Here is a 27,005-nt window from a genome sequence, read left to right on the forward strand (position 1 = left end):
ACGGAGGTACCACGTGATCGTAACGTCAACGCGCCGGCGCCCGCCTAACGGACGCGCTCGGCTTCGGCGGGTTAGTGGTCGGGGCTTAGGTGATCTCCCACCCCCGTGTTGTGGCGTTTGGGGTCTTTTTCTCCAGACTTCCTGGCCCTGCTCTGGGATTTCACGATGTACCACAACAGTAGCCAGAAGCGGCACTGGACTTTCGCCAGTGAGGAGCAGCTAGCACGACTGCGGGCGGACGCCAACCGTAAATTCAAATGCAAAGCGGTCGCCAACGGGAAGGTGAGGATCCTGGCGGCCGGTCCCCTGCCCTCGCTTCTAAACTCTTGAGCAGCTGCTGCCCACCCTCCCTTGTCCACCCTGCCTTCCCTGGGGCCCCTGCACACCTCTGTCCCTTCCCCCGCCCGTGCGTCTCTGGCGCGCGGGACGTTTATTTAACGAACGGACGGGTACCTTGCCAGGTGTTTAGGCTGTGGAGACGAACTACGCCCTTAACGTAGTCGAATGGCAGGTGAGTAATCAGTAACATGGCGAAGGAAGGTCTTTGTAGGAAGCTAACGTAGTGCGGGAGCAGAGCCTTTCGTTTGTTAAGAGGCCATGTCAGGGAAGGCTTTCCCCAGTAGTTAATGCAGAGAAGATGGGAAAGGAAGTTCCGCGCGGACAGAGCCACAGGTGCAAAGTCGGAGGTCGAAAGTTGCGGGACGGGGCCTTGGAATGCTCAGGGTCCTGTGTCGCGGAAGGTCTGAACAGGTGCAGAAACTTGCCAGCTGAAGTGAGGAGTTTGAGTTTATGATGATGAGGTGGGGAACCTTTGAAAATTTAAACGGGGAATTAACCTTTCAGATTCTGTTGTAGAAAGAGACCTCAGGAAACCTGGTGGTGAATGTATTGGGCGGGTTCGGGGGCAGGGTGGACGCGGGGAAACAGGAGACGGGGTAGCACAAACCAATTGAGGATGGTTTAGACTTTGGGCCTGCCAGCCAAATCCTTTCTCTTACAACTCACGCCGGTTTAATTTTTTTTCATAAATTGCACCACCTATTCTAGTACAAGCTTCTCTCCATCAAATATTCCATGTGTCAGACCTTTTGGTACTCAGGTACTTTTCCATTTAATTCACTTCTGATTCATACTGCTTATTTTGTACTACGCAAAGTAGTACATACCACGCTGTGTACCAGGCACTATTCTCAGCATTTAGTGAGTTCCTGTAATCCTCATAACTATCCCGTGAAGTGGATACTGCTATTATCCTTGCTTTCCAGCTGAGGAAACTGAAGTGTAGAGTGGTTGAGTGACTTTTCAGGGCTACATTGTGGCAGAGCCAAGATTCGAACCCAAGGAGTCTAGTTCCAGAATTTCTGCTCTAAACCACAATGCCATACTATCTCTGTAAAATTAGAATCTGTGATAGTTTCCTAGGGCTACCCTAAAAAATTAGCACCAACTGGGTGGCTTAAAACAACAGAAATTTATTGTTTCACAGTTCTGGAGGCTAGAAGTCTGGGATAAAGTTGTCAGACCATGCTGTCTGGGGCAGGATCTTTGCTCTTGCAGCTTCTGATAATCCTAGGTATTCCTTTGCTTGTGACAGTGTAACTTCGCTTTCTGTCTCTCTCTACATAGTGTTCTGTATCTGTATCTTGGCATGTTCTTTTTATGAGGATACCAGTAGTATCGGATTAGGAGCCCACTGTACTTCAGTATGACCTCATCTTAACTAATTACATCTGCAGAGAACGTTTCTAGATAAGGTCACATTCTGAGGTACTGGGGGGTTAGGACTTCAACATACCATTTTTTGGTAGTCATAATTAAACCAATAACACTACCTAGTGGATATTTGTTGTAAAAGTGTTATATTATTAACCATCTAGTGTATTCTGTAGAAGAGTATATAAAGACAGTTAGGAGGTAATGTTTTAAGGGTGAGAATCGTCCTTGAGACACTTACTGATTTTTACCTCAACTGTGTGACTTAATGACTGAGAAAGGGACGTTGAGAGCTCTCCAGCCAATGACAGTGTGTATCTTCTTTTTGATTTGTAACTGATGTCAAACTTGTGAGCATATGTACACACACACTCATCATTCTTTTTTCTCTGAAGAAGCAACTGTCCAGCTGACATTCTGAGAAATTGTGAAATGGTATAGTTCAGTTTATCAAATATTTTACTAAAGCTGTTTTGTGGAATAATTAGTAGTTCTATAAAGAAAAACAGTGACGTGGTATATTTCCCTTTGGTTGAAGATGAAAACTAAATTTAATCTGGATAGAGAATAGTATTTTAAGATTATTGAATTCATTGAACTTTTGCTGTAACTTTTGATCTAAAGGTTCTTCCAAACGATCCAGTCTTTCTTGAGCCTCACGAAGAAATGATGCTCTGCAAATACTATGAGAAGAGATTATTAGAATTCTGTTCAGTGTTTAAGCCAGCAATGCCACGGTCTGTTGTGGTAAGTTATGATACTGATGAAGTATAATGTCCTTTAGCTGACTTCTGAAATCAGGACTCTTCTAAATGTGTAACTCAGTTCTCCATCCGCTGTAGTCAAAAATGCACCTTAGTTATATAAATATGTAATTTATGTATTCACATTTCTGTCACTCTGTGTTATTTTTTGATAAACTCCTTAATTTAGGAATTTCTGTATTGTTTCTTACAAAGTATTTCAGGTCTCATTTCATTGTCGGAAGAATTTTGAGATCTGCTAGACAGGTCACGACATCCTCATCTTAGAGAGAAAGAAAAGATTAAATAATTTTCCAGGTTCTCAACTAACGAGCAATAGAGCTGGGAGTAGAACACAGACTAGTGCCTTTTTAAGTCTGTCACACGTTTGAAATAATGCATTCTTTCATCATTTGTAATCAGATGCCCCGGCTAAAACTCATGCCGTAAGAAGTTTTTAAGCCTTGATTAGGAGAAGCTGGAGATTTATCTTTTGGTAAAAAATTGTCTTGTGGTTGTTTCCGATGTCTGGTTCTAAGAACTCCGTGTGTGTGTGTGTGTGTGTGTTTACTGTGGTATGGTAATGGTGAGAAACAAGTAGTTCGGACTTTTTGGCTATATGGATTTACATGCACTGTCCTTGTAATTGTTCCTTTAGAATGTATTCTTGTTTATTGAACATCAGCTGAGGTTGAAAAGCTGAAAGAAAAAAAGGAGTACAAAATATTTTTTCATAATTCTCTTGCCAGTTTGTTGTGAAGATCAAATATGGAAGTCTGTCTTGAGTGAAAGTCTATCTTAAGTTTCAAAGTTATATAGAGTGAATAACTTATGACTCAATAGAGAATAACCCCCCAGGAAATAATCTTTTTTTTTTTTTTAATGTTTATTTATTTTGAGAGAAAGCTTGCACAGGTGAGCGAGTGAGGGGCAAAAAGAGGGGGAGAGACAGAATCCCAAGCAGGCTCCGTGCTGACAGCACATTGGTCACGGGGCTCCATCTCATGAACCATGAAATCAAAAGTTGGATGCTTAACCACCTGAGCTACTCAAAGTGCCCCGGAAATAATCTCCATTTTCAAAGTTGAACATAAATTGAAGTATATTGGAAATACCAAGTTCAAAAGTACTCGTGATGTTTTTTTGTTTTTTGTTTTTTTTTTAAGTTCACCTGATCTTCATCTGAGAGATAAAAGATTTATGAAGAATATCAGATGGCCTTGATTAGTTTCTGTCTCCAGATTTGGTTCTGTTATTTTCTGATAAAAGTGCTATAACATAAGGCAGTAGGTTTATGTGATCTTTTCAGATGAAGAAACTGAATTCTTGAATAAACTTATTTGTGGAATTTGTCTTTGTATAACGTGCTTATTTATAACTAATAAGTTTTGTTGTTTCACATAAAACGACAAAGTTAAACTTTTAAAATATTTAAAAGTGTTTTTTTTTTTTTTTTTCCTATCTAAAAATAGATAAGTGTTTATCTTGTTGGTTCTAGCCGAATTGCATAGTGGTTAAAAGTACAGGCAGGTCTTAGGTGAATCCACCCCTATTGCTCATCGGGTGTGTGACCTGGTACAAGACCGTTAACCTCACTGGTAGTCATTTTCCTTTTCTGTAAAGTGGAGATGGCAATACTTCACCAAGCTCTTGTAAGGAATAAAAAAGATAATAGCTTGGTGCTTGGCACAGAGTCTGGGAAATGGGATATGGTCAATAATTGGTAGGTGCCTCTTCTGTTTAGTTTGGCAACATGATCATGATTCTATCACACAGACCCAGAGCGGATTTAGAGAGAAGGCTTATTGCCCCAACTGTGTTAATTCTGTCAATGTTTTGACAAGATTGACTGGTTTAAGCTGTGAATATTTGTGTGTTTTTCTTGGTTTCTTCTAATCTAGGTGGCTTTGTTATTCTCAAGTCTAAAATAAATACACACAGGGTGCCTGGGTGACTCAGTCAGGTGTCCGAGTCTTGATTTCAGCTCAGGTCATAATCTTAACGGTTCGTGAGTTCGAGCCACACATCGGACTCCACGCTGACAACGCAGACCCTGCTTGGGATTCTGTTTCTGTCCCTCTCCTGCTTGTGCGTGCACTGTCTCATCTCAGTCTCATTCTCTCTCTCTCTCAAAATAAATAAGCTTAAAAAAATAATAAATACAGACTTTTTGAAATTAAGTTAGTGCCTATAGGAAAGATAACCCAGGGTGTGTGAGGAGGAACAACAAAGGGTCTTTTGGCTGTGGCGTTTCTATAGTAATTGGTCACAATTTATAAGATTAAAGAAGAAATAAGAAGTTTTGGTATTTTGTGTGGGTAACTTTTTTTTTTTTTTTTTTTAACATTTATTTATTTTTGAGAGAGCATGAGTTGGGGCAGGGAAGACACAGGGAGACACAGAATCCAAAGCAGGCTCCAGCCTCCGAGCTGTCAGCACAGAGTCCTCGTGGGGACTCGAACTCACAAATTGTGAGATCATGACCTGAGCTGCAGTCAGGCTTAACTGGCTGAGCCACCCAGGCGCCTCTGCATGGGTAACTTTTTTAAAGAAACCTTTGCATAAGTAAATTTTTTAAAACTTTTAATAAAACAACATGTATGTGTGAGTGGATTCTGATAATGTATATATTTTTAATCTTAGGGTACAGCTTGTATGTATTTCAAGCGTTTTTATCTTAATAATTCAGTAATGGAATATCACCCCCGGATAATAATGTGAGTATAATTCTTTATTGATTTTCATTTAAGAAGTCTTTTATACAATTTGTGTGGAAAAAATGACTTCGTAATGATAATTTAGACTTGTATTCTGTTCTGAATTTCCACTATCCTTATACTTCTCATATATCTACAGTACTTTCTCCCTGTAATACTGATGTCATCTAAACTTCAACTTGTCCAAATTTAAATTCTGTTTTTCTCAAACTAACTTGGCTAATATCTCTTTCTGTTAGTGGCACCTTTCTTCTCCCTGTTGCTCCAATGAGAATCCTTTGTGGTACCTCCTGTCTTTGTACATCAGTTAGTTTACAAGTCTTGTAGCTCCATATTCACTTCAATTTAATAAAGGTCCCTTAAACATAAGGATGAAGTTAGTGTGAGACTCATCAAAGAGTTTGCTGTCAGTGACATTGTCCCTGTTTATTTTCTCTCTTTTTCATTTCCATTTCTACTAGTCTAGGTCAGGCCCTTGTTACTTCGAATTTTGATTTTTGTGGTAATTTGATTACTAGTTTCTTACCTGAAATTTATGGTACTAGCCATGAGAGTTTCATAAGTTAGTTCCTGAGGTAATAATCCCTATTGAAATGCTTTCAGAGACATCACTGATGGCCTTCCAGTGTTCTTTTAACCTACCTTCCCAGGTACACCTCTGTGTACTGTTGTGTTCTTTCATCTACATTTCATGATTCAGAGTACTTTTATTCCTCAGTTATTTTTCCAGATATTTATGTTGAACTGTACAAAACTGCCATTAATAGTAGTCAATAATGGTTAAATGCTGTGGCAAGATTATACAGTTCAACCTAATTGTATAGTCTCCTAATGGATAAAAAGTTTGAACAGGAAACTTTCTTTTTCTCTTTTTTTTAAATAAATTTCTTGCAATATTTAGCATAGTCGCTTCTTAATATTAAGCATTTTTAGAACCTATTTTTAGAAATAAAATATTCAGGTATTTCTCAAAGTATGTACAGATACCATTCCCTTCCCTTTGTTTTTTCCTCTAGGCTCACTTGTGCATTTTTGGCCTGCAAAGTAGATGAATTCAATGTATCTAGTCCACAGTTTGTTGGAAATCTGCGGGAGAGTCCTCTTGGACAGGAGAAGGCACTCGAACAGATTTTGGAATACGAACTACTTCTTATACAACAACTGAATTTCCACCTTATTGTCCACAATCCTTATAGACCATTTGAGGGCTTTCTCATTGATTTAAAGGTAATCTTACTGATATAAAAGGTAAACTAGTAGAGTGTACACCTTTGCTATAGTTCTTGAACCAGAAGAATCTGAAATCTCGTTATAATTTATATTCATCCTGATTGTTAAAACATGAGCTCATCTGAAACATGAGTTTAGCGTGGACTTCCACATCATTAATTCTCAAAGTTGAGTGTCACCTGAAAGGCTTGTTAACTCATATTGTTGGGCTGCACTTACAGAGCTTTTTATTTCGTAGATCTGCAAATATTGGTCAAAGAACTATAATGAGGACTATTGTCAATTTAGAGTAATGCTTTTGAACTTAAGTCTTCTAACTCTGGAGTATACTGTCATGGATCTGATTTAAAGAACCACAAAAAAATCTTAATTTTAAACTAGAAGATTGCTAAGTGATTTCTAGTTTTAGTGCATTGTGAACTTGAATCAATATATACGCATCAAAAATATAAGTAGATAAACATGCACAAAAGCAACTTAAGCTATTTTGTTTTTGCCCTCACAGAGGACTTGAAAAGTGGAAGTGAAGTCAAAATGGAAGTAAAAAACTGGTTCATGCATCTCAATTGAGTGGCAAAATTTGGGCACTTTCCATATGCCAAAACACTTCTTGAGGATGAAGACAGGAACGCCCTCAACTATCAGAGGCCTTACAGTCTAATGGGAGAGACAGTCATATATTCAGTATGCCCATTGTTACAGATGGAAAAATACAGGATACCTTAGAATGAGATAGCAGGTTGAGAGAAAGGAAGACAGTTCTAAGAACGTGTCATTTAGAGTGAAATTTCAGAGCAAGAGTAGGAATTAGGTAAAAGAACATCCTAGACAGAAAGACTTCTTTGGTCAAAGGCCCAGATCTAAGAAACCATGGTGCACTAAAGAACCTAAACAGAACTTAGAGATAGAAGGGGAAGACTGCCACAGAGTGCTGCCCGAGTGGGAGGTAGAGTCTCTACTGTGGAGGTGGTACTAAGGATTTTGAGTAGAGCGGTGGGAAACCATTGTAAGGCTTAAGTCTGGGGATTTGCATGATGAAGTTTGCAGTTAATAAAATCCTGTTGGCAAGCCCTTGCATCAGTCTGCATCATACATTTATTGCACATATGCACGCGTCAGGCAGAGTGTGGAGAATGGATTAGAACGGATGAAGGGGTACCAGTCAGATACTGTTAAAGTAGTCCAGCAAAAGATGGTGGTTGGTTTGACTCTGATAGTGGCAGTGGATACAGAGAGCTTCCTGGACAGAAATTCCTGGCGGAATCACTAGAGCTTGGGGATTGATTTCATATAGAGATTGAGAACAGAGGAGGAACCCCAGGTTTATGGCCTAAGGATATAGGTAGATGGTGGTTTGCTTCCTGATGGAGGAAACACTGGCATAGGAGAGATTTGTGGATGGTGGAGGGGTGGGGGTTGATTGATAAATCTGGTTGAGGACATAACTATTAGTAGCTGCAAGACATCACGTGATAGTATCTGGAGATCAGAGCAGATGGCTAGGCTAACTCAGAATGGATGTAGGTGGTGTTGCTCCTGGAAAATTTAAAGTGGATTGATCGTAAGGACCATTTAAAGAGTAGTTGGAGAAGTATAAGATGCTAGTAAGGAGACTGAAGAATATTCAGAGAGAGAGCACTTTTTGGAGAACTGAAGGGAAGAAGAGTACTTTTAGAAGATGAGCACAGGCTCCTTTCCAGGCCTGTTCAGAATTCAGGCTAAGTAAAAGAACAAGGGTAGTGTCGGCTGGATTTAGTGCCAGAAGGGTCATTTGTGATTTTTGTGAAATTAGTCTCCGTTGAGTGTGGAGAAAGAAAGCAGGCTGGAGCCAGTGGGGAATACATAGAAGGTGAGCAAGCAAGTAGGTGTAACATGGATTAAACAGCTTGTCTTTGAAGTGGAAAAAGATGAATGATTGAGAAGATGGGGGAACTCCTAAAAAGAGATGAGAGAGACGATTTTTTTGTTTTTTGTGTTTTGCTTTGTGCAAGAAACTGATGAGGACAGTGAGCAGTGAGAAAAAGCTGAAAGGAAGGAGTGAAAAGTAAGTAGCTCAGGTTTCTCTTTGGAGTACGGTGGAAGTAGTTGGCATGGGATTCAAAGCAAAGTAGAGTTGGCCTTGAGAGAACAGTAGGTCTTTTATATTAACAGAAAGAGGGAAATATGGGTTGAGGACCGTGTTACGCCTGGGTGACTAGTGCTGACAGGAAATAAGAGTGTCTCTCTTAAAAGCCGAGGTCATTGACAGAGAGTGTTGGAGTTTCAGAAAATTATCAAAGACATTGAGACAGGTGGAAAACATTGAACACAGTTGCTGAAAAATGAGAGAACAAATTTTCTGTGGAACATAATTGTTAAAAGCCCTGCTGAGTCAGTGAACTTGAATTTATAGTAATATTACAAGACTCTTGGTGGTATTGTTTTCTGTAGCAACACTCAGAAATCGGGGTATAGTATACATATGTTGACAGCATATTGGGGCAGGAAATTCTGGAGGGAAATGAGGACCAGTGGTGAGTAGGAGCAAATAGCGGGATACAGGACCAGAGGTTCTGGGGAGGAAGTCAGGGAATGGCTGTGAAGTAATTGAGCAAATATATTGGGAAAAGGAGCACAGTGGCCAGAGTGGAATGTCTTCATTTGTCATACCAGCGGTCAGGCATTTCAGAATGGTAAGATGTGGGTGTGATGGTACAAATGACTCTGGATATTTTGTTGCGGGTATAGAAGAAATTTCTTACTGCTTTGGGACTTGATGCAGATATTTGAAATAGACCTGATGATCTAGGATTTAGAGTTCATCTTAAGTATAAAAAGAGTTTTTAGCAAATATTAGATCGTCCATATTCTTGGGCATATTCTAAAAATCATTCTGTAATCAAACCAAGATCCATTTCCATTGACTTCTTCCCAAAACTAAACTTTAAGTAGCAGGAATTTCAAATCAAGATGAGGTAGTGCTTTGATTCCTAAAAGGCCTTGTAGCTGAATCATCTGGTTTGCCTTGAGAAGCATTTACCTTGGACTGTGTATTTCCTAGGTCAACTTCAAACGTCTCTTCCCCTTCCTCTTCAGGTGGAAAAGGACAAAAAGAGGGATTAACATAAATCAGCATAGTGCCAAGTACTATACTAGGAAGTTTAGATAAATTATCTTAAAGCATGTATTTCTTGTTATGGGTTGTGAATAAAAAAGTGTGGAAGCCCCTGAGGAAAAGCACATTCTTAAAACATGCAGAATTTAACGACTGCTTTTGGTACATTCTGATGCTGCATACAAAACAATCTTACGTGGAACGATTAAGCTCGGGTGTTAATTTCATAAATAAAAGAATCCTCTATTAAGCATTATGTTGTTAATATAAATATTTTTGAACTGTTATTAGTGCATTAAATCTCAGAAGTGATAATATTTACAAACTTCCTTTCTAGACTCGCTACCCCATGATGGAGAATCCAGAGATGTTGAGGAAAACAGCCGATGACTTTCTTAATAGAATTGCATTAACAGATGCTTACCTTTTATACACACCTTCCCAAATTGCCCTGACTGCCATTTTATCTAGTGCATCTCGAGCAGGAATTACTATGGAAAGGTACTGATCTGTGTTTTAACTTTGCTGAGTCAGTTTATTCCTTCCTTGGAGACTGAGTTTTTAAGTGAAATTAATTCACTTTGTGACTATAGTTCTTTATATCTACTATGGTTGGGAGGGTTGGTGAAGGCAACTGAGAATGGAAATGAAATCACCTTTTCAGGAAATCTTTAAAGATTGAGTATCTTTGAGCTGAGAGGATCCATTTTATGACTAAAGTAGAAGTAAATACGGTGATCCTCAAAAGCTTAGCTGTCAGTATGGGGCAAGTTTTGTAAACTGGTAAGCAGCATGTACACAGCAAATAATCTGCCTTGGTTTATCATTTATCTCCTGCTGTGGAGCATGTGTGGCATGTGGAATTCAGGAAAGAACTGGGGAATGAATAATACTTGAGGGAATGTCCGAGTGAATTGCACTTGAGCTATAGATAGCTGATACATAAATGCCCATTGTGAACTCGGCTTTGCGATAAGCACTTTCCCTGAATTAAGTTTACTTGATTCTTTACAACAAAGTCTTATGCACAGATTAATTAAGCATTATTGTCATATTGATTTGTAACTTAAGCACAGGCTAGTAGCAAATTAGACTTTGTAAATTTTTATAATAATTTCTCTGTGGCCTTTGAAGTTCTGCCTGATTTTATTCCTGGAAAAAGCTGACGAGGAAAGATGATCAGACTTTCTGAACGTAAACTGTTCTACATGTTTATAAGCCCCTCATCCATAATTTCAAAATCTATTGATAATGGTGGCAGCAGACATGAACAGATGTGATTTCATCTTTATTCAACTTAATGGGAGTATGTATATGTATCCTTACACAAATATGAGTGTCATGGATAACAGGTATCCTTCCACAGACATCACTGGACTGTTTCACATTTCATGGAGTATTCACCAGGTTCCCTTTCCAAAACACGAACAGTTTATGTATTTCAAAACAAATCCAAGATAAGGGATTGTGGGCTTAGGTTTTTGTCATGCCTCTTCTCCACAAACACAGCTCACCAAATGTGCATAAATCTAAACATTTAACCCCAAAGTAATCTATACCTCCACTTATTTAAGCAAAACTTTTTCTGAGCGCCTCCTATATACTATGCACTGTTTTGTTAACATGAACAAAGCTCTAAATCCTTGTTCTTGTTAGGAAAGACAGCCACAGATAATTGATGTCTTTGGAGATTAGGTGTGGAGCTTCCAGTCTCGAAGAGGAGAAAGCCTCTTTTCCACAATTCCACTAACCACATGTTTGATTAATTTGTTTAAGCATCGTATCTTATGCAGTGTATATGCAGATTCTCCAATGGTGAGATTTTTCTGTTTTTCTCAAGTAGATGAAGAGGCATGAAGCATCCTAAAGTCCAAATGAGAGTTTATGTCACCTTGAAAGTGTAGTTATAATTTCAGATAGCCAAAACTGAAATTGTGGTAATTTGGACTCTTTGTAAATTAAATACACTTTTGGATTTCCCAGGGAATATAAACATGTGGGCATTTTTTTTTTTTTTTTTTTTTTTTTTTTTTTTTTACTTTGAGAAAATATTTTCAAATCACTTTTAAGTTCTCATTTACTTTGCAAACTTTGGGGATATGTTGGAGTTGCCTTTACATGTATTGCTAGTTTCAAAAAGGGAAAGCCCTTGTGCTGTTATATCCTGGATGATGCTTTAGATTATTACTTCTAGGATGTTCTCTTGTTAGTTCTGAGTTTTCTTCTTTTACTGAATTTTTTTTTAATCAAAATACTAAAATTCTAATTCAGGATTGAGATCGAGTTGCTAATTTAAAGCTTCATAGAGGCAAATGGTCTGGTCAGCTATCTCTTAGAATCAAATGTATCACTCTTATGATTAAGGGGTGGAAAGGAAAGGAAGAATGAAACGAAACAAATGAAGATGCCAAAAGTATGAGGGGTTTTAGGGAGAAAAGGAAAAGGAAAAAACTGGTAGTATTACTGATAACCAGAAATGCATTTTTATATCTAAAATTAGGGGCGCCTGGGTGGCTCAGTCGGTTGGGTGTCCGACTTCGGCTCAGGTCATGATCTCGCAGTCCATGAGTTCGAGCCCCGCGTCGGGCTCTGTGCTGACAGCTCAGAGCCTGGAGCCTGTTTCAGATTCTGTGTCTCCCTCTCTCTCTGACCCTCCCCCATTCATGCTCTGTCTCTCTCTGTCTCAAAAATAAATAAACATTAAAAAAAATTTTAAAAATAAAAAAATAAATTCCCATCATAGATGATGAAGTTGTAATATCAACCTTAGTTGTCAGTCTTACATAATAACCTGTAAATAACCTGTATAGTTTAAAAGATAGCAACAAAATTTCTTAATTGTCTTTCTTTTGTTGTAATTGTATTTCACCGTTTATTCATTTCACTATTTTTCAGAGGAATTAATAATTATTTTGCACTTGTGTTTGAAAGATTACTTACACCTCGAGAATCTGTTCACTTGGGCTTTTATCAATTATAGATCAAGCTCAGAATAACTAAATATTTGAATGTAGACATTGTATTTTCATGCTGCTCTCATTGGTTCTGAGAAAGGAATTGGGCTTTACATCCATTTATAGAAAAGTATTAACACTTTTGATTTGGACTCTTTGCAGATATGATACAAAAGATTTGTAAAGCATAAGTTGATATTTTTAACTGATTTGAATACCTGTTAGTACCAAGAAGAGTTCACTTGATGCTAAGGGGAGAGAGAAGCCTTCCTAGTGCCAGGCTCCAGCTCTCCTTCTTCCTATCTTTATAACTTTGGGCAAGTTACAAAGTCATGACCTGTCTGTGCCTCTGACTCAGATTGGTCATCTGTCAAACAAAGTTAGATTCATAGGGTTTGTATATTAAGCACTTAACCGTAGTGATAATCGATACTTTTAATGTTATTTTCATATCATTTTTTCTCTGAAAGCATATATATTACAAAATTTAGACAAATTAGTCTTAACATTAAACACCCTTTAAACTGAGTGGTATTAAATCCTTAAGACTAATAGTTATAGATTATAGTTCTGTGTTCAAAGTTTTGTTACTTAATACTTTTAAAGTAAATTTTAAAATTGACCTTGATGAAATGAATGTAGAGGAAACTAATTTATGATGCCATATTACTCAAGATGCTATATGTGTTCAATAGATTAAAACTTTTTTTCTGTTCTTTACCAGTTATTTATCAGAAAGTCTGATGTTGAAAGAGAACAGAACTTGCTTGTCACAGTTACTAGATATAATGAAAAGTAAGTGAAACAACTTTTATAAAATGTTCTTTTGTTACAAAGTTGCTTTCTAAATAAATATTATCTTGATATTTAACTTGAGACATAGATTATTGTTTAGATTTACTTTCATTGAATTAATGTATCATGGAGGCATGAAGGATACATTGGTGGAGAACAAATAGAAGGTACCCTAAAGGAAGTACTTTTCACACATATAGACTTAATAGGAGAGTGAAAATATAAGATTCAGAGAGGGTTAAGACTCAAAACAGACCTTTTCAAGTGTGCACAGAAATGTGGTAGGCACAGAAAAAGATCTAAATGGAACCAAATCAAAGATAATACTTAAATTTGGTGTTCTGTTTTGTAATCAGCTCTAACTAGTTTATACATGTCATTTGCTAGTCACGTTGGTGTTACAGAAGCCATGGGTGTGATTTTTGCATTATCTGGGACACTTTTGGTGTCAGAACTCTTGGCGTGGTGGTGGCTGCTACCAGCATCTATTTGGTAGAAGTAAGAATGCTGCTAGACATCTTATAATTCAGCATAGTCTCACTAGGCTGAAAAGTGGCTCCCCAAAGATACCCATGTCTGAATCCCTGGAACCTGTGAATGTTGTTATAAAGTCTCTGCAGATGTATTAAAGTTAAGGATCTTGAGATGGGGACATTATCTTGGATATCCAGGTAGGGCATAAATGCATCACAGGAGTCTTTATTAGTTAGAGAAAGGCAGATGAATGGACGTTTGACAGAGAAGCCATTGTGAAGATAGAGCACAGAGGTGGCAGCCTTGAAAATCGGGAGTGATATGGCCACAAGCCAAGGGGTGCTGGCAGCCACCAGAAGCTGGATTTTCCCCTGGAGCCTCCAGAGGGAGCCTGGCTCAGCTGACATTTTGATTTTGGCCCATTGAAACTGATTTCAGACTTCTGGGCTTCAGAACTGTGAGAGAATAGCAGACTTGGGAAACAAATCTTGCCCCTCATGACAGAGAATTTTCTAGCCCAAACTGACACTGCTGAGTGCCATTGTTGAGAAACCCTGTCTTAATGGTTGAGTAGAGATCAGCCAGCCCTGTCCTTCCTTCTTGCCCATGTCGCACTGAATGCTCATGGCCACTAAGCTCTAGGATTCAGTCTGTTGTATTTGTCCCCCAAATTTTTTGTGGTATTTGTCCTTGCTAATTAAATATGCAGTTGAAATAATAAACCAATAAAATAGCATAAAGATCGCTATTGCAGAAATGGGTAAATGGGTGTACTTTTTATATTGTTTATGTTTTAAAAGTTAAGATGCTTCAGAGCATGTAAATATCATTCCTTGATTCTCTCCTTGAAATTGAGGGCTTCCTTTCCTCTTTAATTGAGAATGATGGATTTGTGATTTATGAATCATAAAACTGTATGTCTTCAGTTACACCACTAGAGGGTTCACTTCCAAAGCTAATTGTGATGTGGCTAGAGATCTTCATTAGGATCATGGAATTTAGTGGGTAAAATGGGCCTTAAAGATAACCCACAGTGCTCCTTGTACGCTGACAATTTATTACTGATTTCTTCTCAAGGATCTTTAATTTACTCCACTATTTTAACATGAAGGAAGGATAGCTCTTGACAAAACATTCAGAGCTTTAACGATAATTAGGGTATCTTATTCATAAGTTTTTGGAACAAAGATACTGTCCTCAGGGTACGGAGTCCTAAGTATTCAGTTGAAAACACTCCATTGTTTGCAGTATGAAATAAGCCAGTAGCTCTCCCTATTTGAGCATGTGGCCAGCTAGTAATAAGCCCTGGATCTCTCATCAGTCCCCTGAAAAATCTTGAGGTTTATATTCTTAGGTTTATTATAGTTGAATAATATTAACAGACCAGGGTAGAGGATCGTTCTGCAATTATTAAGTCACTGACAAAGTAGTTTGCTTTTAGCCTGAAGAGAACATTTTTGTTTTCTTGGCGATGCTTTATTGTATAGGATCTGCATGTTGTTGAAGGACCATTGACACATTTTACTAAGCATCCTCCCTTAATTACATGTCATCTAATAGTGATTTCCTTTGTAAATAAGAAGTATAACCTTTGGACCACCATCCGTAGGACAGAATGTTATAAATACTGTTGGTGGCAGGAAACAAAGCATGTTCACTAAATCATGGGATTTATAAAGCTTTAAACCTGAGCAGAAAGTGACCATGGTGGGATTTGGAAAAAAACTAACTAGAATGTAGAACATGGTTATTTTTGTGCTGTATGTGATATGGGCTAACCAGCAGACAGCTCTAATTACTTGAAGTATGCTGTCCGTTGGATTTTAATGCAGAGCAGTGCAAATCCTGATAATAATAATAATCACATTTCAAGAGTTTTGTTATTCCCATTATAAGGTGGGACCGTACTCCGCTCCCTTATGGGAAAAGACTTTTTATTATCCGTTATAAATCTTTTTATCCACTTAGGTATGAGAAACTTGGTAAAAAAATATGAACCACCCAGATCTGAAGAAGTTGCTGTTCTGAAACAGAAGTTAGAGAGATGTCACTCTGCTGAGCTTGCCCTTAACATAATTACGTAAGTAGATGTGTTATTCGACAATTGTCAAGTCTAGCTCGTCCTTAAAATAAGTCATTTAATTGGTAACTGTTTGCTTTCGCGGGGAAAAATGACTTACTCCTTAAGTTGGATTTTTTTAATTGAGTGGACATTTCTAACAGGATAAACACGAGGTAATGGTCTGGTTTTCGTAATACAGTTCTCCTGCTATGACTAATGTGTTCTTTGGCTTGCAGGCCCTGTCCCATTCTTTTACTCCTTGTGGGGTCTCTAGAGTCTTTCTCAGGAGTCTCTGAACCTCTTCTTGCTCTTTTAATCTTTGGGTTCTTGGCAGGTCTGATACCTTGTCTGAGGGAACAGGTATACTGTTCCAGGTTTCTATTAGGTAGAGTAGGGAAAGTTGGCTTATTTTCTTTCAGTGGTAAACTTTATACTTAAGGAAGACCTGTAAGGTATCTTACCGATTTGTAGGCTAAGTGTGGCAGCTAGAGAATTCAGGTTCTTGATGCTTTGCAAATTGAAGGATCCACTCAAACCTAATCTTTCAGGAGTTTGAACACTTGGGCGTCCAGACACATAATAAGAATGGAAAAACTATTTTCTATTTTCTGTGGAATGCATTCTGATTCAAAGGTTCTACCATACTTGTTAGTATTTAGTGGGAATTAGCCCTGGCATCTTACAGCTAAGGATGCATCTAAGATGTTATCTCTATAGTTGGTAAATATACTCAATTGGATAATGAGAAACCAGAACAGTGTTTCATGGCCTTCAGATCCAGGTACACATGAGTCAAACTGTGTAAGTACACAGTGGTAGTAGTAGATTTATGAAGCATGCCAAATATGGATCTACTTTATTATGTTCATAACTATAATTGCAAAGCATGGCTTAGCATAAGACTTAAAATTGGTAGATTTCACTCCTGGGTTTCAGTGGTAACTCATAGGAATGAAAGAGAGGTTACAGAGAAGTAAAGAAATGTTGACTTTGGTAAGTAAAATTATTACAGCACTGATCATCTTCTTTCCACATAGATTTTGAAGGGGCTGGCAAACTCTGGCCCACAGGCCAAATGTGAACTACTACCTGTTTTTAGAAAGACTTGTCTTGGACCAGAGACATACCCGTTAATTTGCATGTTGTCTGTGGCTGTTTTCACACTACTGCCGGAGTTGGTTAGTTGTGACAGAAACGGACTGTATGACCCTACAGGGTGTAAAATATTTACTTTTTGGCCATTTAAAGAAAAACTTACTGGATTAGACCACTGAACTATTAATCTACCCTTCTAGCTAGGTAAGTGAATGGCCCGGGCCGTAAGCCAAAATTCTGAATTGCCAGAGTACTACCTCTTACTCCCAAGTTACTATCTGCTTTACACTATGTCAAGCAAATTCTGCATATCCATGAGTACTTGAGAGGTGCTTTTAAAAATGCAAGCAATAAATTACTAGAAAAAGGAAATAGACAAAATATAAGCTTAAATTTTATTAGATTCAACGGACATAAAATCAACAGAATTACTGTAAAAGTTTCTAAACACACACTCAGTTTCTGTACTTAATCTTCTTGCATAGTGGAAATGGTTCATGGATCGACCAGCACTGGTCCGTGGACCACACTTAACAGGCATTACGTTAGGATAAAATATTTGTTTTCTTTATAAATAAACTCCTTTATCTTTTTTCCATTACACAAGTAATAACTACATTGTCATTATTAAAGTCCGTCGATTCAGGTAAACCAAAGTTCTGTTAGATCAAAACCCAAATCCACTTGTGACCTCGGGTAATTTCTAGGTGGTTTACCTTTGCCATCATTTTCTCTGCATGTGTGTATGAGGAAGTTTGTTTTTTTCTCTTCATTACTGTTTTCATACATATTGTACATTTAATAGTATGAATCTTTAACTTTTACCAGTCTGGGTGAAAGAAGTGATCACATTGGTATTTTAATTTGCATTTCCCCTATTACTGTGAGGCATTGATGTTTCTGTGTTCAACATTTATATTTCTACTTCTGTATTGCTTGCTTATAACCTTTGAGTGGTTTTCTGGTGTTATCTTCTTGATTTGTAGCTCTTTTTATATTTTATATACTTTTTAAATATATCTTACACCTGTTTTCTTCTGTTTCACCTTGTGATAGATTTCTTCTGTTTTCCTTTGTGTTTTACACCTTTATATCTCAAAACCTTTTCCTACCCTAAGTTAATCTACATTTTGCTTTTTGTTTAGCTGTCAAAACTATTTAGAATTATTCGTGAATGTTCTGAGGTAGAAATCTTAATACTCATTTTTTAAAATCAGTAATGTTATGCTAGTCACTTTTTTAAAAATTCATAATTTTTCTCAGTTAAATATTCATTGTATATTAAGTTCCTATGTATAGTTGTTTTTTTGCTTGTCTGCTCTGATCGTTGATCTATTTAAATCTTGCTAATCCCATACTTTAAGTTACCATATCTCTTACATATAGTGTTCTGATGATAACTGGGACAAGGGCCCCACACTGTTCTTTCAGATTCTTTGGCTATTTTTGCAGTCTTTCACACATCAGAGTTATACTTGAAAGGTTCCAGGAAAAGCTTTATTAGGACTTTAGTTAGAACTGCATTGAATTTGATTAATTTGAAAGATACTGTCTTCCTATCCGTTGTAGTTCATCTCTTTCCATTTATGCAGGCTTTGTTCTTCAGCAGATACATACATACCATTTACCAGCCTTGCTAGTTTATTTTGTAGTTTTTGTTACCAGTATTCAATTGCTTACTGATGGTTGCTCAATCATAGGAAGAAGAGGAAAGGCTATGAAGATGATGATTATGTCTCAAAGAAACCCAAACATGAGGAGGTATGTTGTCCAAAGGTAAATTTTAAGTTACTCTTGTTGTATAATTTGGTCTGACCATACTGTTAAGATTTTATCATTCCAGAACATGAATATTAGAGAGGTGTGGGCTTTGAAAGCCTTCATTTTCATTTTCTTGCACCCTTCTTTATGTACATTCTCTTATTATCTTAGCCTATTGTGAAGCAGTATGATTGTTACTTGACGAATTCTTCCTATGATTATGGAAGGCAGCAGAAATAGAATATGCTAAATTTTTGGTATTTGACTCTCCCAGGATTCTTCTCTTATCCTTTTTTTAAAAAAATGTACCTTGTAAGTTAGATATAGATTAATAGGAGGCAAAAGGTCACAGTTGTAACCTTTACTCATCATTGGTGTAGTCTGGTAAGACCAAGCCATATTACTCTAAGATTGAACTACCACAAAGTTTCCTGGTTGATTTACCTTCCTATAATCAGCAGAGTAAAAGTAGAACATTTTCTTAAAAGGAGGCAAGGAAGTAAACATTAATGTTATGCTTCAGTGTAATGTTATTCTTACTACATTTTCTTTCCTTCTTAGGAAGAATGGACTGATGATGACCTGGTTGATTCTCTCTAACCATTTGAAATTGACTTTTGAATGCTAACTAATCAACAGAAGGATGAAACCTATCTGGCATTTAAGTTTATTTAAAAATGAAATGACGTGAAAGCATTAAAGATAGTAAATTTTCTATTTTTGTTAGTTAAATTTTCTTCCCTTTCAGGATAGCTTTATGTGAAATAAAACCTTTTCAAAGGGGCCAGAATAGCACCTGGTTTAGATAGTCTTGCCCCATCATGACTAATATCAAATTAATCTTTCTATAGTAGTGAAAGCTGTAATTTATTTGCCTGTATTGTTTAAACAAATTACAATATGCAAACCTATTTTTTAAGGAAAAGCACAAAAGTTAAAAAAAACTGAGTAGTCTGCTTTAAACGTGCTAGGGAATGTTTTTCACTCTCTACAAGCCTTTATATAAATGGTTTCTCAAATGTCACTGTGATCTACTTAGCTTTTTGTAGGTTACTACTGAACTACAAAATGCGCTTCAGCTGTCAAGTGGTAGTCAGTATTTGTTTTCCTCAGTTACCTGAAAACATTACCAAATAGGTTTCTAAAAGAGAAATCAAATAAATATGCAGTCTTTTATTTTTTTTAATATTTTTTTAATGCTTATTTTTGAACGAGAGACAGAGCAGGGGAGGGGCAGAGAGAGAGGGAGACACAGAATCCAAGCTTTGAGGTGTCAGCACAGAGCCTGACGCAGGGCTTGAACTTCATGAACTGCAAGATCGTAATGCAAGCCGAAGTTGGGACGTGTAACCAATTGGAAGCCACCCAGGCATCCTGGTAAATATGCAGTCTTGAATAGTTGTCTCGATAAAAATATTAAGTTGCTATTAACCAGTAGATGGGTGTTATAGTTACTAAGAATTTTTCAAATTAAAGATGTTTAAGAAGTTTAATTCGAATTGAAGTGAGTTGATATTAAATGTAACTCCACAGACCTCTGTGCCAATTTCCTAAGGCGCAAACGGGGAAAATAATCACCTATGTTTCCTAGGATTAATTGGAATAGTAGTTGCCTATATTAAGTGTTAATAAATGTTGGATAGAAATAGTATTCAGGTATTTAACTGTGATTTTACTATTCTGTTTTATTCATAATTTGGAACCAAATTATGGATGTCTGCTGAATTTTTTCTGGAATACTGGTTGAAGGAATTCGGCAAAACTCAGTAGCCCTGTGAATCTGAATGTTATGGATACACAGCTTTCCTCAATGTCTGTGCATCCCAGGCTGCACCTTCCATTTAGAGTATATTTTAATTACATCTCAGTATTTGAGGACAGTATTTACTATATGCATATTCTTCTAATAATTTTTTATATTTTAGGTTTTTTATTTTTAGTTCCTTCTCACTTTAGAATGAGGAATGAAGTTCATTAAGTGTGATTTTATAAAAGTCGAATAGAAGAAGCTTAAGTTGACCATTTCCCAGTGCATTCCAAGTTATGTAGCAGTGCTGCTAGCCTCTAGACAGCACTGTGGAGTGTTGGTAATTTACCTTGTTTGTCTTTTAGGTCAGTAAGCTTTGGCATCTGAGCAAGGTCCACATTTATCTCTGCAAAGTCTCCTACCCAGCCCCATTTTAAAAGTTTTAGAGGCTTTATTTCATCATTGACCCAACTAGTTACTGCAAGTTCCACCCTACAAAGGTAAATGACGTTTCCTATTCCAGCTTAAAAGATAAACGTGGCATTAAAATGTGATTAGTGGTGGAGAACTCGATTGCCTAGTGCTAGAATTTGGACCTCTTTGCTCCATGTCCCTTCTGGTCTGTCCTTCATCCTGTAACCCAAGTGGGATACTCCCGTAAAGCAGGAGTGATGGAAAAGTAAAGTAATGGAATTGACACCAAGAGAAAGGAGCACAGGGCTGTTGAACACCACTGCTCACGTGCCTTCCCCCTCCTACACAATCATAGGAGGGAAGGAATTGTTACTTGTCTTTTTCTTGCTAGGCCTTGCTCTGGTACTAAATTTGAACTGCCCCTGAAGGAGAAAGAAAATAATGAAATGCTTAGCTGGATTTAGACAATTATTCAAGATATCCCTTGGTTTTATTTTAACTTAACCCTTGTGAATACTTCACAAAAATACATATACAGAAGCAAATAAAACTATACAAACTAAATATGCAGCAGATAGAACAAGTAGTCAGAAGTTCAAAGATGGAGAACTTTAAAAACATCAGTTTGGAAATGAATACTTTCAACAAAAGCATTCCAGGTGTTTTTAAACACAAAATAAATTGGTAATGTATACAATGGATGAATGGGGAACATGCCTTGATCAGTACAACGACCAATAATATTTATTGAATTCAAACTATTTACTGTTGTAAACATGTAACGAAAGCATCATGAGATCTAAATACAGTCTTTGACAATTCCAACAAAATAAGTGGTATGTTTAAAAAATAAAGCTGATGAGCAATAGATCCATTCTATATATTTTCTTTCAACAGTTCCAGCAAGAGAAATAGCACAGTATTTTAAAAAAGTATACAGCAAAGATTGTTCCTATTATAATGGCAAACTCTGGAAACTGTAAATACAAATAGTCAATGAACAGTCAAACGGTCGTATTCCTAATGAGGAAGGAGTTACAGTAAGAACAGTCAGTGATCCAGTTATCCTCAATTGTCAACAGAATCCTTTCCTTTTTCTTGTCAGTTGGTTTCATAGTTCTTTTTTTGGCAATTGGATGTAGGGAAAATACATTTTCCAAGTTCAAGATACAGTCATAGCATTTTGTTGTGTGAAAGGTGATCTGTACACCAAGGCTCAGAAGTTGGTAAAGATTGATTCCGTATGTGGAAAAAGTGCAAATATCCTGCACAGATAGCTTACAAAAAGCTGCTGGCACAGTTACTCACCAGCAGAATCTTGGATTTTGTTTGCATAGCTCACACATCACTGGAATGTGGAAAAGTGTGCTATTTTTTGGCAAGAGCAAAGGAGACATTATACTGATGTGAATTACCGTGTTGGGCTTGCTGCACTTGGGCGAAGGCTGCTACCTGACATCATTAGTTTTTGTATACTGGTTTTGTTTTTGTTGAAGCAGTTCTGTTATGGCCAGGAGCTTTTTCAGTACATGCTAAATAAACAAAGAGAACAGTACAAAAATAATTAGTAAATAGGGTAACAGTCTGGTCAAATTTGAGGGAGCCTGGACTTGTAAAAAGCCATTATCAATTCAAAAGAATTCAAAAAATATTAACCATTCTACTCAAAAGATGAAACCGTAAAGGTTTCTATTCAGTCCTTGACTCAGTATTTTTGTACACTTTTAAAGTAAGTAAATTCATTTGTGTGGCATTCTCCTATCTACCTAGGATAGAACATCTTTCCAGAAAACATTTATCATTACAAATGACACATACATCTTAAACCCTGTAAGACGATGGAAGGACATTCAACTTGCAGCCTACTGAATAAAGATTATGGAAGAAAAAGGACTAGGCCTAAAATTTTTTAGTCAAATTGTCCAGTAAGAATTTTATTTTTAACTTAAGGCAGGCCATAATAAACTGCACCAGGTAGGGAGAAGACAGTATACATACTATGGACATGTAAGGAGGCCAGTGGCACACATCCTTCCTGCCTAAGCTTTTAATAAGCCAGAGTGTTATCTAAACTTGAGGATTTGGGGTTGAAGAAAACTCAAAGTCCCCAAACACAATGTTTTAATCTCTTCTACAGGGTCCCTGCCAAATGAATGGCCAGGCTAGTGACAGTATTCAGGAAGAGCTTAATAGAAATGGCATCTTCCCACGCCATGCTCCAGAATCTCTGAATCTGGAGCTTGCAAGTCACTTGGCCATGCACTGCATATGTGAGAGAAACAAAGAAAACGCCACCTCACTATTGACTTCATTGTTCATTTGCCATCTTCAGAAATCACTGAAGTGTGTGAAACACATCATCGTTTGAGGTCACACTGTGCAGTATCAAACATACATAATTTTAGCCTGGGTCCACTATTCTTTTGCCAAGATCTTGGTGGAGTTATGATTCAGATTCTTAAAAATGTAACTGAGAACAGTTTTGACCATAATTCAGCGAATTCCCTCTCAATTTTATGCTGACATTCTGCTTAAGTGTTAATCAAACATCATTGTTAGTGAAGGCTGGCAAAAACCTACCTGCTGTGCACCCCGTTCATTGCTGAGTGTTCGCAGTTCATCTGAATGGGCCACACAAATCTCATGCAGTGCTGCTAAATCACGAGACAGGTCAGTTCTAGAATGCTCTGTAGTGTCCGGAAGTTCAGGTACATTCTTTAAGAGAATCATAAAACTGCATTTACAAATACAAATCTTTATAGTCACTTCTGAAAAGATCCTAATTGCTTATAGTAGACAGAATTTTTAACATAATATTCTCTTAAACTTCTCTTAATATTCTAAGGACTTACTGAAATGTAACATTCAGTGCTAATTCTGATAAAACACAGAATCTGTGACCTCAGCATTCACATCAAACCTTATGTGTGGTTTTCTACCACATAATGGCAGAATATTGTACAGTACTGTTATTCTAAATAAATGGGTTTCCTAAACCCCTTTATTTAGAGTTCTGGGTTTTATTGATCTGGTATATAGGCAAAAAAACCCCAAAAAGACAAAACAATACAGTGTAACAGCTAATCTGGATTAAATGCAACCTAAACTTAAAATGCCTCTATTCTTGCAAACTAACCTTCATTATTCAGCCGGTATATTTTGTTTGACTTTATCAGTATATATAAGAATTACACTATGAAAGTGTGATGAGAACATGTCAGGCCTGTAATTATCTGTGGACTATGCCCAAAACATTTGCTTATGTGTGGAAATGATCACTGTTAATTATGATATCTTCAGGTAACGTTCATTAAATAACTTAGTACTTTATTAGCACTAAATAATCAATGTTAGTTTCAGCCTGAGAATAAACTTTAACATGGGCTCAGCCTGCTGGTAGTTTTGAATAAATCCACTCCTCTCCCTAATGATGATAATACTTGTTAATTAACTCAGTTATTCATTTATTCATGCAGTGAATGAAGGATTACAGAAATGAAAGACTTTAAGTGCCTAGGTCACTCAGTTAAGTGTCTGACTCTTGATCTCAGCTCACGTCATGATCTCATGGTCTGTGGGTTCAAGCCCCACATTGGGCTCTGCCCTGGCAGTGCACAGCCTGCTTGGGATTCTCTCTATGCCTCTCCCCTGCCTGCCCTCTTGTTCCCTCTCTCTCTTAAAAAAAAAAAACAAAACTACAGTATTTGCCTTCAGGGAGCTTGCAGTCTCTGTAGAAGATACGTAAACGAATCACAGCAACACAGAGATATCAGAGATGTGCAGAGGACTCCTGGGAAGCAGAACAAAAGGTATTTGATTCAGGTTTAGTGCTCATCAAAGCCCTTCTGAAGGAGATACTTCAGGTGAGTGCTGAAAGATGAATTTGATTTTTGCAGGTGGTAAAGGAATATAAGAGCGTGAGGAGACAGGAAGAGTATTGGGAATTTGAAGCACTTTGAAAGGATACATTTTGAGGCCTAACTAGGAAAATGATGAGGAAGCTGGAATGTTGACACTTGTGGAGTATTAATGGAGTCCTAACCATTAATCTGAAGAATCTAAAAACTAGAAATATAGCTTAAGATAAAGCTAGCTGGTATTAAATACTGGACAGTTTGATTTTTGTTTTTTTGAGAGTGTGTGTGAACAGGGGAGGGGCAGAGAGAGAATCCAAAGCAGGGTGTCAGCAGAGCCTTGACGTGGGGCTTGAACCCCCAAACCACAGGATCATGACCTGAGCCAAAGTTGGATGCTTAACTGACAAGTCACCCAGGCGCCCCTTGACAGTTTTCAATTTTTTCAATCCTTGACCAGCTGTGTTTTTTTGATAATCAGAAATACTGGTATCTGCAAAACTTCCCTGAGTTCATATATAAGAAAGATGGACATTTGGCATTGGCCCCTGTATTTCTCAATTTTATCCTAAGTATAAACTTACGCTGTAAATAACTTTTTACACTTGTTTTTATCCCCGAGGTTGCAAACTCAGGGCCCTGGGGCAGTGCTGGTTGCTTTCATTGCATACTGGTGTGGCTGTGTTTTTAACTGAATTCGAATACCTTAAGGCAGGACATGGGTACCTCAGTCTCGTACCGTAGCATTCCCTAATGTCATACACCTGGCTAAAGTGATCACCTTTTTCATAAACCTGTTTTTTATATATGAACTGGATCACTAATGTATTTTAGTTTTTAATTGATTCAATGTCTGAAAATCTACAATCAAGAATATTCAACTTTAAGAAATACAGGATCTTATAAATTGTGTGTGTGTATATATGTATACATACTATTTGTGTATAATTTATATGTATACAATTACATATATACACATAAAATACATATATATAATATATAAATTCCCTGTTTTATCATTACAGTTTATTTATAAAGGCCCAATTAAGACATAGGTAGTACCACTAAATGAAGTGTAACACTAAATCCATGTATTTTATTCTAGAAAAGCCTCAAGAACACTCATTCCAGTCCATTTATTTAACCTGGTCAGATCTGAATCATCGATCTTATTTCAAATGCCATACACTAGCAGTTCAGTAAATACAACAACAGATTATCACAGTAAGGAGATTGAACAGCTAAAAGATAATGAAGGTCAAGACAGAAATAAGTACTACAAAAGCCATAGTGAATACTTGGCATAAACCATTTAGTGTGGGAACAAATGGTTAAAATAATTTGGGAAAGCAGGCAAAGATAGGCAGCTTTTTGTTTTGTTTTTTCCCAGATGGAAAATCTAAGCTCTTGCTTAAATACATTAACTCTCAGCTATATTAACTATAGGTCTTAAAGTACTTCAAAAGTTACACACATACCCCAAGTTCATCTAAAAACATGATCATACGATGTTTGTTACTTTTGATAAATGGATTGACACCTTCCATATAGGGCTCCTAAAAACATAAAAACAAAAACCTTACAATTTACAGATCAAAAACAAACACTGATCGATAACGACCATACATGTAGCAAGAATTCTTACAATCTAATTATGCCCATCAATAGCAATACATGTTCACAAGAATTAATTTAACCATACAAATTTGTCTTCTAATAAAAGCAAATAACTAAACTGAGGAACTGGAATCTTTTTAATGAAAGAAATTCTGGATGAAAAGAAAACACTGAGCAATGACCAATAACTTTTGACTTCCCAAAAACTTGACTGATAGCCTAGTTTTGACCAGAAGCCTTACTGATAACATAGTTGGTTAACACATATTTTATATGTTACATATATTCTCTTCTGTATTATTACAATAAAGCTAAAGAAAATACTAAAATCTTAAAATATATTTACAGTACTGTAACAGCCATAAGTGGACCTGTACAGTTTGAACCTGTTGTCAAGGGTCAACTAATTCAGATAGAATTACTGAGAAACTATTATTTGCCAACTGCCAAGATAAACATGAGCCAAACCAAGAGGTTAGAATGTAGCAGACTACAAACAATTAAAATACAGTGAGCTCAAGATTGCAACAGGAATATATACTACTCACAACCTGCTTCAGGATTCAGATAAATTCAAATGCTAAACCATACTACGAATTGCTCTCCATACTAAAATCTTAAGCCTGTTTAAAAATGTGCTATGTTGTAAAACAAAAAAGGTTTAACACAAACTCTTTTCACATCAATAACAAATGGTAAGGAACTCTAGTCAATTCCAAAGAAACAGACATGAAA

General features: G+C 37.1%; 2 protein-coding genes across 4 annotated transcripts in view; one reads left to right on the plus strand and one right to left on the minus strand.

Moving 5' to 3' along the window:
* Positions 1-11: 11 nt before the first annotated feature.
* Positions 12-20,289, plus strand: CCNH (cyclin H). Of its 3 annotated transcripts, XM_019462835.2 has the most exons (10): positions 172-282; positions 1,627-1,767; positions 2,338-2,460; positions 5,100-5,173; positions 6,190-6,400; positions 9,835-9,998; positions 13,176-13,246; positions 15,689-15,800; positions 18,578-18,653; positions 19,200-20,289. In XM_019462835.2, the coding sequence occupies exons 3-10, from the start codon at positions 2,380-2,382 to the stop codon at positions 19,236-19,238; spliced, it is 828 nt and encodes a 275-aa protein (XP_019318380.1). In that variant the 5' UTR covers positions 172-282; positions 1,627-1,767; positions 2,338-2,379; the 3' UTR covers positions 19,239-20,289. The 3 variants fall into 3 exon arrangements, with proteins under 3 accessions (XP_019318377.1, XP_019318379.1, XP_019318380.1); XM_019462832.2 differs by lacking the exon at positions 1,627-1,767 and having other exon boundaries at positions 12-282; XM_019462834.2 differs by lacking the exon at positions 1,627-1,767 and having other exon boundaries at positions 13-282; positions 18,578-18,638.
* An 837-nt stretch (positions 20,290-21,126) lies between these two features.
* The window catches only part of RASA1 (RAS p21 protein activator 1), a 115,322-nt gene continuing 109,443 nt past the window's right edge, over positions 21,127-27,005 (minus strand). Inside the window, exons 23-25 of the mRNA XM_019462830.2 lie at positions 26,132-26,209; positions 23,380-23,514; positions 21,127-22,331 (exon numbers count right to left, since the gene is read on the minus strand). Coding sequence (XP_019318375.1) covers positions 22,248-22,331; positions 23,380-23,514; positions 26,132-26,209 — 297 coding nt within the window. The 3' untranslated portion in view covers positions 21,127-22,247. The remainder of the gene's footprint in view (positions 22,332-23,379; positions 23,515-26,131; positions 26,210-27,005) is intronic.

The sequence above is a fragment of the Panthera pardus genome, unplaced genomic scaffold (genome assembly GCF_024362965.1).
Source record: "Panthera pardus isolate Hobbes unplaced genomic scaffold, ASM2436296v1 HiC_scaffold_2, whole genome shotgun sequence".
NCBI classification, from domain to species: domain Eukaryota; kingdom Metazoa; phylum Chordata; class Mammalia; order Carnivora; family Felidae; genus Panthera; species Panthera pardus.

Excerpts from the sequence above, each read along its gene's own strand:
- CCNH (XM_019462832.2), top strand. The coding sequence starts at position 166 with ATGTACCACAACAGTAGCCAGAAGCGGCACTGGACTTTCGCCAGTGAG. Across the intron at positions 283-2,337 it reads AAGCGGTCGCCAACGGGAAG|GTTCTTCCAAACGATCCAGT; the intron begins GTGAGGATCCTG and ends TTTGATCTAAAG. Across the intron at positions 18,654-19,199 it reads AGGAGGTATGTTGTCCAAAG|GAAGAATGGACTGATGATGA; the intron begins GTAAATTTTAAG and ends TTTCCTTCTTAG.